Below are 13,136 nucleotides of genomic sequence, written 5' to 3'. Positions count from 1 at the left end.
GCAGTTTGTAGCACTGCTGACAGGGGCATTCTGGCTTTGCAGGCTTGCGGAAGGTCATGGTCCGTGCCCATCGGCAGGCTTGGTGCTGGCAGGACGAATGGTATGGGCTCACCATTGAGGATATCCGGCAGCTGGAGAAGGAGGCACAGCTGATGCTGGCTCAGAAGATGGCCCAGTTCTGTGGTGAAAATGATACTGAGCAGCACAGTGTCAAAGACACTCCTGGCGAGAAGGATATTGAAGCCAACACAGTTTCACCTGTTGACACAGAGGATGCCACTGGTAACAGCGAAACAGCCTCTGGGAGATCGCTCACCAAGCAGTGGTCCACCTCTTCCAAATCCTCACGATCTTCAAAGAGGGGAGGTAAGATGCTGCTGGTGACTTTCTCTTCTGAACTGCATGGAGGATTGCCTTTAGGGAGGTAGGACCATGTCTCCTTGTGGCTGACACCTTTGGGACAATGCATATTTCTCCTGTGAGTCCTTTTAACTCGGAGACATTCTCTCCTGGTGTTGCAGGCTCAGTCTTCTCAGGTGACCTGTTACAGGTTTGGGAATGTTTGTAGTCATCCCATAACTGACTCGGTGGCACATTGCAGAATTCTTGCCAGTCTCAAAAGCAGAGAAGCTATGGAAAAACAGTAGAAGAAGCAGGCAGCAACTGGCTAGCAGCATTGGGTCTCAGAAGAAGACGAACAGCGGTGCAGAGACAGTTAGTCCCTGTTACCCGAGAGCCATTGGTGGCTTTTGTAAGGCCTGGTCTTTAAGCCGTGTTCCCTTTCTGGATGTCTGCTTGCCTGCTGTGTCACAGAACTGGCCAGGCTGCGGGTCGCTGTTAACTGTCTCTCGTTTTGCAGGAGGCAGCTACAGCAGGCACCTTGTGCTCCTTGGCCAGGCTTTATATGCTGCTACATGCCATTCATTTCAAAAGTGGGTGTTTGGCTCCCTGGGTACTGCAGTGTCGCTCACACAGCAAAGCACCCACATTAGTTCCTGGGGAGATTAAGGCAGGTGCGCCCAAAAAAGTGGATGAGGGCTGCTGCCTTCCACTGGTGATGATGTGCGGTAGCTGTTCAGAGACCAAACCTCACAGCCTGGGATTAGGTAGGACCATGGATCACGTTTATATTCCCTTTTGAATATGATTCAGGAAGCTTTCAGCATTTTGTTCTCAAAGCCCCCCTGTGGATACCCTGTAAGGACTCAGCATTGAGTCCTGAATTTTGTCACTCACCTCTCCCTAGGCAGTCGCTGTGTTAAACTCTTCCCTTTCTTGGACCATTCTGTACAAAGGGGTGAATCCCCAGCGAGTTACAGACAGAAGGCTTGAGCCCTCAGCAATTCCCTCTCCTTTTAGCCAAGCGCAGCTGATAGCAGGGTAATAGCTCTCCAGCAAGAGGGCAAAAAAATCTTTTTTTTTTGTTTGTTTGGTTTTTTTTTTTTTGAAAACCCCAAGGGGCAGCATTTCTTCCACTGGTGGTAGAAGGGGACACCTAGGTGAGTGAAGCTTCTCCATCTCTCATATGCGCTAAATATTGTGAGTTGAGTCTCCATTTTTATTTAGCACTCCATCACTGATTTCATCATGGGGTGAACGAGAGATGAGCAGTAGTTTTACCTTGCGATGACTCACTAGAGTGAGCCCCAGGGAAGAACCTACCAGATGCTTCATAAATCACTGTATAAAGCTAAAAATGCTGTCTACTTTGCTTGCACCAGAATTTTATACTGATGTGCCCGTCTCTCATTATGCTCTTTGTTGTGAACCCCCTCTTCCACTGCTGACATGTTCATTGGAAGCTGTAGTTTTCAAACCTCTTAGGGTTTCACTTGAAGGTTTTCACTGGTAGCAAAGCATGAATTTCTTTTAAACTGCAGAATGTCTTAGCTTTTACAAGAAAAAGTAATGAAAGAAATGAATTGTGATGTGCTGGGAAGTACGTCATGCAGATATTTTAATCCTTCTTCATGCTGGCAGCATATTAACACATGGAAGCAAGGAGGGCTGTCTCCACTTACCGCTACCTCCAGCTGAAAAAAGCAACGCCTTTTCTCCAAAAGATCTTGGTCCTTTCTATACCATCTGAGCGAGACCTCTGGTGATAGCGGGACCCTTGTCACCATCCCATATGTTATTATATGCTCTATTTTTAGCAACTATTATGCGAGTGCCTTGACGTCACTCCAGCGTGAATTAGCTCTGCTCTGCCAACCTCCTTGCTTGCTGCTCCCTAAGGGGTGGGCGGTGGGGTAGCTGGGGGCTGCTGAGCCAATGCTGAGCTGCAATTAGATGACTCTGCGAAGGGTCTCCATCCCCTTTCCATGTGACAACCGGGTAGCAAAATTAGAAGAATTTTACTTAAATATTTAACACTGTTAAAACAATAGCATGAAACAGCTTGTGCAGCTGTCACAGTAACCAGAGCCTTTCAGCGTCTTTGTATATGCTAAATGAGAATTTGTCAGTCTCCTCAGGTTCTTGCTGTGTTAGGTTAGGTGCCTGCTGCAAGTGCTTTGTGCGTGCTGTGTGACATGCAAGAGCCATCTGAAAGAGGGGAGAAACCCTCTCTCTCGTCATTCTCTGGACAGTGCTCCCTTCAGCAGATGGCTGTTCCGTAACAAGTTCAGCCAAGAAGAGTTTATATCCAAAAAAAAAAAAAAAGAAAAGAAAAGCACCGTAACATGTTTATATTTAGCGCAGGGAACTCTGGAGGGGAAAATGAAAGGGAGCATATAGGTGTGAGAACAGGAGGGCAAACAGGAACCAAAAGGACCGTTGGGTTTTCTCCTCGCTCCATCAGGACAGCCGCTCTGACAGCTCCCTATGAAGTAGTTGGATAGCATGTTGTTTAAATCATTCAAGTTTAAAGTTTAAATAGATCTCTAATCCAATTTGTGTGGAAGCAATTTCCTTCCAGAAAACAGATTATTTCTATCCAGGCTGCTCTGCTTAGCTACCCACCCAAAAGTTAGCGAAGCAGAGATATGGTTTGTGTGCTGATTAGAGACATGAAGAAAGCTTCCAATCAGCCTGCTTCCTTCCTAATTGCAAACTTTAAAACGCAGCTGATTTTGCACGTCCTACTAACAATTATAAATAGCTGCCATTCAGAATAGCATAAGAGTGATACAAACAGCTTGCTTTAATGTAACATCTTGCTGGCAGGTTCTAACAACAGTAAACAAACAGGATCTGTAAAGCGGTACACTGACATCACACCAGCATCATCGGGGTTTTGTGTTTTTTAATATTGCAGCAGTGAATTTTCATAGAGAACACACGACTCTTCCTCCAGCAAAGATCATGTTGGGAACTCTCTGTCTTGTCGATGTAGCGTATCGCATAAGGCTTTTTTGTTTTTTCCAGCAAGTCCCTCACGCCATAGTATCTCCGAGTGGAGGATGCAGAGCATTGCCAGAGATTCAGATGACAGCTCAGATGATGAATTCTTTGATGCACATGGTATGTGGAGCCTAAATCACCATCGTTTGTTTCCTGAAATGGTGGGGTAAGATAACGGAAGGCATGAGGGTGGGGGGTGAGTGGGGAAGGAAGCGAGACTTTTTTGCTTTGTTTGAAGTCTTTTCTTTTCTAACCAAGATACGTGCAGCATCAGTGCAGCTTCTTCAAGCATCCCCAGCATCACCCAGCAGAGTCTTATATTTAATGCAGCAACATTTCAGATTCATTGTGATCTATTTGAAGGGATCTTGAAAAGTGTTAACCTTTGAAGCTGTATTTTATTTGGTGCAAATGAGTGTGGGTAAAATTCAGCAATACTAACTGGACTGTGGGTGTGTCCTAATGATTCTGATTCAGTATGACTGATTACTTTTCTAATTTATTTTTTATTCAGTAGGAGGTATAATTAATTGTCCTGTGTGGGCCTGAAGAGACCCAAGTTTGCCTTTATTAACTCCTTATTCTCCCATCCCAAGAAATAGTGAATGCAACAAGGTACTTCAGGTGCCAAAAATAATCAATGTTGATTCCAGAATTAATTCTCAAAGTAATTTTGACTATCCGTATTAGGAGAAAGCGGTGTGATTTTTTTTTTTTATTTTTTGTCTGTGCATGTGTGTGTGAAGAAGCTTTGTTCCACTGTACTCATTTTATATATTGTACTTAATGCCTATTTAAGCCTGAAGGGCTCTGTCTCTACTGACAATAGATGGACTCTTCTCTCAGCTTGTAATGCTAAATGTGTGCTGATGAAGTTGGTGACCCTTCTGTGACATGCAGTTGTTAGAAGATGACGCCCCAGTTTTGTAAAGCAGAATTTCACTGATTGGTTCAGCTAGATTTCACTGACGTTCAGCTAAAATTCAGTCTCAAGAAATTGATAGTATCATGTTCCAGAAGAGTTCTCGCATCAAGTATTTAGGCATGCATCTCAAATTCTGGGGTAGAAAGTGGCATGCTATTGTGGAGTAGTGACTTGCACAATAGGAGTTTAAACGGCCAGGATGCCTGCAAGTCAGGGGATGAATGCGTCTCTTGCCTGGAAGGAGAAGGGCCAGCTTAGTTTTAAGTGTCTCTATTTATTAACTTACGTAGCATCTACAAAAACTATGTAAGGGATTTATTGTAGCAATATGCATACAAGAAAAGAGGAGTGACTCATCGAAACGGTACCACTGCTATCCACCGTCTTTTTTGCCTTTTTAATTACTCAGTAATAAAACTGATATAGAGATGGCTCTGCCTGGGATCCAGCCCCCAGGGAATCCCTGTTGTGCTCCTAACAGGCTTGGGAAGGAGAATTAACAAAAACGAGCCTTGTGCCACGGTTTGTATCAGCACCTCTGTTGCAATACTTCTAGGAGCTCGCTAACAGAAAAAGCAGCTCCTCCTCTGCTAGCACACCGTGTGTCTCCATTTACGTACAGACTGTCCTCTGCAATCCGCACAGTTGGGTTTGAAAAGTCTGCCTAGTCAGATGGGATTTTGGCTTACAAGTTGAAGCCTTGATGTGTGTGCTGCTCAGCACAGCCCTCTCTTTGGGAGGGACCTCTTGTTGCCCCTTGGCCCGCAGATGACTTGTCCCAGCTCCGGGTCTGTGAGCGGGGATGAAGCACCGCTTGCAGCTCATCCTGTTGGGGAGGCTTGCAGGATCGGTACCATGGGAACTGGCACAGATCAGGATGTGAGTCAACACCAAGCAGAGTTCCTCAGAAGTGCTTCCCATATATACACACACATTTCCTCATAGTGCAGTGGGCGTAACCTGAGCCCAAGAAGATTTCTTGTCGCCGGCTTCCCACTCATCCTCATTCACTGGCACGCTCTGGTAAAGATAGTGACAAATACAGTAATATCTAATATCTATCCTGTAATAAATGCTAATAACGGGAGTAATATCCCATTCAGTGATCATTTGAGCAGCAATAAGGGCTGTAATTAAACCTCTCAAGGAAATAAGTTTAATATTTAGATTAAGTTGCTGGAGGAGCTTTGAGTGCAATCTTCCTCTTAATTCTCTGCCAGCTTGTGTGTTGTGTGCTTGTGCTTTCCACTTGCTCTGAACAGGTAGCTCCGCATTCTCTTGTGCAGGGAAATGAGGATTTACTCACATTTTTTCCATAGCTGAAAAAGGAAATAGCATGCTGATGCAGAGTTTCCAGGTTGCTCTCTTTTTATGGTCAAAGTGTAAATAGAAACTCCTAAAAATAATTGGTATTTGCTTGGCTCTGCACTTAGTCCCCTTCGTATTTTTTTTTTTTAAGCTGTTGCTCAGATTTGCTGGAAAGATGAATACATTTCATATCTTTTTGTTCCCCATCGTAGGATTCTTCCAACTAATTATTTTCTTAGTAACTGTACAGCAACAAGAAAGGGGGAATCCTAGTCTTGGACTCTGAAGATTACAGCTTTTAGATCCTCAAGACATCTGTAATTACTGCTGTTATTATGTTTATAACTCTTTATTAAATTTACAAGCCCAAAATTTTCAGGAAAGAAAGACTAAGCGCAGAACAATAAATAAATTAGAAAGCACTTAACCTCTGTAACAGTAAAAGATACATCCTCAATATAAAAAAAAAAAAAAAAAAAGAAAAGAGAAAGGAGGAGAAAAAATAAGGAGCCAGCAACCCATACCAAAAGCATCTTTGTAAGACTTGCATTGCCCTTGTTTGGTTTTCCATGGGTTCAAGCTGGAGCTTCGGGGCTCTGTTTCCTTCCCAAGAACCTGCCAGGATTAAGCACGAAGCGTGGAGGAGGCTGCATTGTGCCCTGCCCAGCTCATGCTGGGTCCATGCTCTCACCCATAAAGGAGCCGTCAGGCTGCTGCCGTCTCAGAAGACCTCTGGTTTGACAGAAACGTTTTTGTGAGCCCTTTCTCAGCTCCAGACCGGCCACCCTGTGTTGAGGCTTGGGCTGAGAGCGAGCTCAGCCTCTCATGGGGGAAGTCCACACGTGTTGGATAACCTAGCCCGGGCCAGCAGGCATGGGGTTGGGTTGTAGGGTGTCTGGTGGGGGCACTGGGATGAACTCTTCCAGTGCTACGGCTGCTAATGGCTTGTTTAGTGAAGCCTCCGCGGGGCTCAGCTGCTTGTTTCCGTGTGTATGTACCAGCAGAGGCCTGTGGACAGGCAAGGCTGGACTCCTGCCTGTGTCAGGCTTTCACTGCAGTGAATTAGGGCTCTGCAGCTCAGCACCATGTGGTGTGGGCACAAAGCACAAGCCTGCCTTCCAGGGTCCCCTGCCTCACAGCCCTCTTCTCCCCTAACCTGGCATAACTCCTCTGACGTCTGCTGTAGAGCAAGGCTATTAATCTTCATTACGTTTGGATACTACTGTGGCATGTTTTACAGGGTCTGTCCTTTATATGTCTCTTCCTTTTAATTACACTTCTACAAACACAATATTTTGGGGACCCTTATTCTTAATCAACTGTAGTTGAACTGAGCCAGGGGATTCAGAAGGTCCTGAGGCAGGAGGGAAATGACAGACACATCCAATCAGTGTGATCAAACAAGTCTCATCTCCTAAGGAAATCGGGCTAAAGATAGCCTAGCAAGTTCATGTTTCCTTTATTACTCATGCCTTTTTAGGTAGTTGGTCCTATTAACGATAGTGATCCTTGTCACTGCTTCCCCCAAAGACATCCCGCAGCTTTCAAACAGGTCCCAGCAGCAGACGTTGCTTTGTCCTCTCCTGTATTGGAGCATTCTGGCTGCTTTAGCATCATCAGAAAGTATGGCAAGAAAAACATCAAACTTGGTACCTGAAATGGTAGGGTTAAAAATCCATGTTATTTTTCCACACTTTAGGAGTTTTGTTTGTTGAAAACATGGAACTAAAACATTTTGTCTACTTTTCAAAAGGTGCTTTGGTTTCTATATAACAAAAGCTGGTAAAGTATCATGTTTTATTATGACTTAAGCCATCCAAATGTTTATAAGATTATGTAGTTATGGAGCCTGACTTTTATTTAAAATTCTGTTCTGTGCTCTTGCCTGTATACATATTTGTGTGTGCATGACTCTCAAAAAATCTGTTTTTTTAAAGAGGACTTGTCTGACAATGAGGAAATGTTCCCGAAAGAAATAACCAAATGGAGTTCCAATGATCTGATGGATAAAATTGAAACCCCCGAATGTGATGATGTCCAGGGTAATTTTTTTTTTTAAGTAAAACCTGCATGTGATATTTTACAGTATTTCCAGGCAATTGTTACAGCCACATTCTGAAAAAGGTAAAACTTGTTATCCTCATCTCACAAAAGGAGAAGCTGAGACAGAGCATAAAAATTACTGCCCAGTGCTGCTGAAAAAGAATTGCCCAGTGGGAGTTGGGATAGCTCTTGATTCTCTTTTATTTTCCGTGTTGGTTAGGCTCCTTTGTGCGACAGCCAGGATTCTCTCATATAATGATTAAATATTCCAGCTCTGTCTTGAATGACTTGAATTTCTCCTGACTCTTCTTTCCTCTTGCTCCATGCTTTGTTCTTGTCTGTACCTGCCTTGGCTTTATTTTCTGCTCTTCGTTATGAAATTCTGAAAGGATACTAGCTCCTCGGCCAGATCGATTCAAGTAGCAGCACAGTGGAAGATGACACTTAGGCTTTCTGGTATAAAGTCAGTCAGTGTAGGCACAGACATATGAACACATCAGATCTCTGCTCTCCCAGCATAGTTCAAGCAATTCCTTTTATTTTCCCACAAACCAATCATTTCTGACAATTGTGCAGGGACTTCCCATTGTTGCCATCCTTAATAAAGCAATGATACTGGATCACTGTAATGAGAAAAGAGCTCACTAATGTCCTCAGCGCTTACCGAGGTTATGAGAAATTGCTGGAAAGTGACCCAGTGTTGCCCAGGCTTCTCAGGTGGAAGGAGGCGGGAGGGAAGGAGAAGGCGATTTGATGAAATAATTAAGGAAATGTGAGACAGAAGAGGCTGAGGGGCATTGGCACAAACAGTGTCTTTATGGAAGAGTGTCTTTGCCAAATAACATCTTGCAGGACTGATGTTTTAAACCTCTGTGCTTCCAGGTGACTTGTATCACGAGACATCAGCAGAGTACCATGTTGGCTCCAGCGTGGAGAGGCTCAGCATCATTGAAGTAAGTGATTCGGTTTCTTGTAATGAGATCCTTTGTTGCTGGAATATGTCTGTGTGGGGTAAATGGGGTAAACGGCTCCCTTTGCTGTGAGTGATGTCTTGTCTTTGTGTGTCATTCTGAGGCGCACCAGCATGCTTGTGTACTTCATGGCTAGGTTTAAGGGTTTATTTCACTCGTCATTTGAACATCATATAGAAAACGCTCTGTAGTTTGCAGGCAGTGTCAGGTATCCAGCTGGGAAAAAAAAATTACTAATCCTATGGGAATAACTGCAGCCTGAGGCACTGCTGCGTAGAGCTATCCTAACGCTGAGCGAGCTAGCGTGGACATGGGAGCGGAGAGCCGCGGTACCGCAGCACTAAGGTGCAGGCTGCCGTGGTCCAAGTGACATAGCTCAGCTGTAGCCCACTCTTTGGAGCTGCTCAAGGTCTTGTTTGGAAACTAGTTACAGCATAGCCTGTATCAGCGCTCTGGGTAAAATAATAAGTAAACAGTAACACACACACCCACCCCAGCTTTCTAGACTTGCATGTACAGGCTTTTGCAATTCAGTGTCCTAGTGAGACGGTGCATCTTGGAGTGGCTGTGCTCATGCTACCCTTAAAGCATCTGCCTGTCTGTGCTGCAGAGATGCTGTACCTGCTTGCAGAGTGCATAAGTTATGTCATGGTCTGTGAAAGACCATGAGCATGGCTTTGGTTTTACTCTGTGTGCCAGGCTGTAACTTCATGGTGGTTTGGCTTTTTCATGATAGACTGAGAGCTCAGGGGCCATGGGGAGAGTTGGTGGCTGGGGACGGGAACGGCTCTAGTCACCTCAAGACAACCAAGTCACAGCCCTAAGATTTCTTTTAGAGCTCAGGATGGTGTGGAGAACTTGTCTTTTCCAGAGGGCTGTACAAACTCAACCCCCTCCTGTTTCTGCCTTCATTTTAGAAAAAGAACAGACTTCAAAGTGAGGTGAAAAAGACAGTTATTTGTAGTGTTCACAGTCTACTAAAATAGTATGAAATTCCTAGCCACCACTGCATGATTTTCAGGTTAACAGCTGCCGTCACCAAAAGGTAGTTCAGGAATCAGGTGCCTTAAGAGACTCCAGATCTTACAAGAAAGTTCTAACTAGCCACCTCCACCGCTAAACTAATCAGCAGTTGCTTGCATGTTCCCCACTTCCTTCAAGAGCAGAGGTTAATGAACTGAAAGGGAAAGGTGCCTCCAAAAGACTGCCGATAAACTTCTGGATGGTCAGAGCTTGATGACTCATGTTGTTCTCCAAATGAGCACTTAAAACATTTGTCTGAAAGTAAAAGCGTGCTGAGACGCTGAGAGCGCTCCTCCCATGCCTCCAGCCAGGCAAAAGTTCACTTTGCAGGCGCTGTAAACTGGAATCAGAGAAGGTTTAAAGAGCAGGCATTAATACGGTGTAATGGTACTAAATAATTAAAGGCCATTCTTATGCAGGAGGTCTGGAAAATCTTTATTACAGACTTGGATGTGAATTGTAATACTTCTGGTGGGCTGTGTATTAAGACATGCTTTAACATTATCTGGTAAAAATGTAAGCTAGTTGTTGGGTTGCTAATGTGTGCCTGGGCATGCTTTCCTCCCACCAGCAGGTTTGTCAGGGACTCAATCACTGTCGAAGGACAACAGGTAACTAAAGATGCTAAAACTAGAAGAATTTGCCAAATGGAAAGTACTGCTGCCCTCCACCCCTTCCACACCCCCTCCCAATGGCTCTTTCTCTGCCTCAACAGGGACTTGCCCAGGATGTTCTCAAATGTTGTCTCCACTAGCACAAAGGACAAGGCACAGGAGGAAGGATCAGTACCTGCTTTCACGTATCTCAGAGGTGTTGGGCTGGGGGATTTGAGTCCATATGGAAGCCGTAAACACTGAAAGCCCTGGTAGCAAATAGATATTACAAATAGTTACTGCTCTGTTGTGTTATATGACCAGTACAAATGGATGCTCTTGTACCTGCTCCTGGGGCATCAGGACTGGGCTTACAGCTGTTCTGGCAGGGCACTTAATGATAACCCACTCTGGAGGTCGGATACATTTCCCTCCTTCCCCCAAACTACAGCCTGTCGTCTTAGGCAAGGGATTGATTCAACATAATAAACAAACAACATGGACAGCCAAAATAAAAACCTTTAGTGTGTTCATGCACCAATCTCCCAGCCACATGTTGACCAGTCCTTGGGTTACTGAGGTCTTGAAGTTTTTTCTTTTCAGTTCCTCTTTTGCAACAGTATAAGCAAATCTGAAGTCTTATATTTGTAACTTCTGTTGCAGGCAAACAGATGCAATGACTGGTCTCTTCCTACAACTTCTTTCCCCAGTAACTTGCCCCTCGCTGACCTGTTTGAACTCATTTGTTAATTTTGCTGAATGCGTTTTACTGTCAACTGCTGCTGCTGAGCTCAGCACCCCGACAGAAAGCAACACCCATCCTTTATTTGTTTTTCCACCCAAACGCACACAAGTAATGTCTTTACTGCTGCTGTGTTTTACCTTTTTACAATTTTATGCAAATTTTTTTTACTTCCAGCATTTCTTCTGCTCAGGACAGTCAGTTATGCCGAGGCTGTTTTGTGTGTGTTTGTGCATGCACATGTTGTGTAGGATAAGAGACCTGGAAGGAGTAGTCAGGTTCTCAGCTGTTGTATCCAGGTGTATCTAATGCCCATTTCCATAAATTAAGCACATTCCTTCTTGAAGACAGTTTAGTTTCTCACCTGCAAGCCTGCAGATGTTGTTCTAAAACCTCATCTCTCCTGTGTTTAGAAACCCAATTTCCAGTCTACACTTATTCAGGATCAGTTTAGACTCTTGTGCTTGCGCCTGCACTCTCCTTTGACTTAAGTGCCTCTCTTCCCTCCCTAGCTTTCTTTACTCATCTCCACTGTGTTTGAGAGCAGGCATTTCATTCTCCGGGAGCTTTGTGAAGCAAATCAACCTGAACTCTTTCAGTCTCTGTTCAGAAAGTCTCCATGCTTCTTGTCCTTCTGTGGTCCTTCTCACACTGCAATTATCTTTGTGTTGATGGCCCAAACTGAACTCAGCCTTCTTGATGGGGGCTGGCCAAGGCCTTGTATCACGGCTAATCCTGTTTCTGCTGGAAATACCTTGCTTCATGGATTGTTGTTTGCCTCATCTCTGACTGGACTTGGTGTGGATAGTGCATTTATTGTATGCACCATGTGCGAACTTGGGGAGGAAAGGGTGATAAAATTTTCATAAAAGGCACTTGGACCAAATAAAACCTCTTTGTAAAATAAGCCTTTCTACTGTGCTCTCTTTCATTCCCACCTAGGATGAATCAGTGCAGCCATTAATGCAGCCAAGTAAAATCCATGTCCTCCTCTTGGTACTCCATGGAGGTAACATCCTGGACTCAGGAAGTGGTGACCAGAGCTCCAAGCAAGGGGATGTCAACACCATCGCGACAGTGTTTGACACAGTGATGAGGGTACATTACCCAGCTGCTCTTGGACACATTGCCATCAGGCTAGTCCCTTGCCCAGCCATCTGCTCCGAAGCTTTTTCGCTGGTGTCCAGGTAAGTTGATGCTACTCTGTCATGGAGAGACATGTAGAAAATTTCACTCTTGTTTTTTTTAGCGCTTCCCTGAAATACTCTGCGTGTAGTATTGAAAGCTCTGACCGTGCTTTGAGAATGCACTTATTAATATACTAGTGAGGCATTCAATCTCGATTTCATACTTAGCTGCAGTGAATACAGTAATCATGCAGCAAGAGTTCTGAGATTGATTTATTCTAATTAATCCAATAAATACTAAGGCTTTAATTCCTTGTCTGAGGGTTGTTCTTTCAATGTAAGTATGTTGTCCTTGAAGATTTACGTTTGATGGGAGGGGAAGATTTATTAAGCTCTCACCCATTCACAGTGGAATAAATGGCCTTTCTATCTTGAGGCTCTTTTTCAATGAACTGCAATACTGACTGTACTGTCTGCAAATGGTTTTCTGCACTCTGTATGTTAGGCTGAATATTTCCGATGTCTCTTGCCCTATCCAGCCTCAGCCCATATAGTTATGACGAAGGCTGCCTGTCCAACAGCCAGGATCACATTCCCCTTGCTGCACTCCCTCTGCTAGCAACATCATCCCCGCAGTACCAAGAAGCGGTAGCCACAGTCATCGTCAGAGCCAACCAGGCCTACAGTGAGTTCATCAGATCCCAGGAGGGCATGTCATTCAACGGCCAGGTGAGCCAGCAACTGTTTATAGCCATAACGAAAGGAAGAGCAAGTGAAGCAATTTCCTTCTGAAGCTCTCTTTTCCATTAATCTCTCAGGAGGGATGGAAACATGACAGTGTTGAGCTGCAGTAAGAAAGTATTGTGCTTCCATTTCTTTCTTTCTGAGTGAGAGAGATTATTGCTTATGCTCTGTGTTGAGCCTTTGGGATTCAAAGCAGAGTCTGAGCTTGTGTTCAGAAATGAAGCTACAAAGCTGTGAAGTTAATCAATTTTCATCATGGCACACCTTTCCAAATCAGGAATGCTACCTTTGTTACCGAACATGATCTCTTCTCCC

At 44.4% G+C, this 13,136-nt stretch overlaps 1 protein-coding gene across 12 annotated transcripts in view; it reads left to right on the top strand.

Annotated features, from left to right (window-relative positions):
* Positions 1-13,136, top strand: part of PITPNM2 (phosphatidylinositol transfer protein membrane associated 2) — a 141,428-nt gene that overhangs the window by 98,645 nt on the left and 29,647 nt on the right. For all 12 annotated transcript variants that reach the window (XM_075041370.1, XM_075041365.1, XM_075041367.1 and 9 more), the window contains 6 exons: positions 43-366; positions 3,370-3,465; positions 7,516-7,620; positions 8,504-8,574; positions 11,893-12,137; positions 12,617-12,806. In XM_075041370.1, coding sequence (XP_074897471.1) covers positions 43-366; positions 3,370-3,465; positions 7,516-7,620; positions 8,504-8,574; positions 11,893-12,137; positions 12,617-12,806 — 1,031 coding nt within the window. The remainder of the gene's footprint in view (positions 1-42; positions 367-3,369; positions 3,466-7,515; positions 7,621-8,503; positions 8,575-11,892; positions 12,138-12,616; positions 12,807-13,136) is intronic.

Source organism: Buteo buteo, chromosome 11 (assembly GCF_964188355.1).
Source record: "Buteo buteo chromosome 11, bButBut1.hap1.1, whole genome shotgun sequence".
Lineage (NCBI taxonomy): Eukaryota > Metazoa > Chordata > Aves > Accipitriformes > Accipitridae > Buteo > Buteo buteo.
The sequence above is the reverse complement of the archived record's forward strand: the minus strand, read 5'-3'. Positions and strand labels throughout refer to the sequence as shown.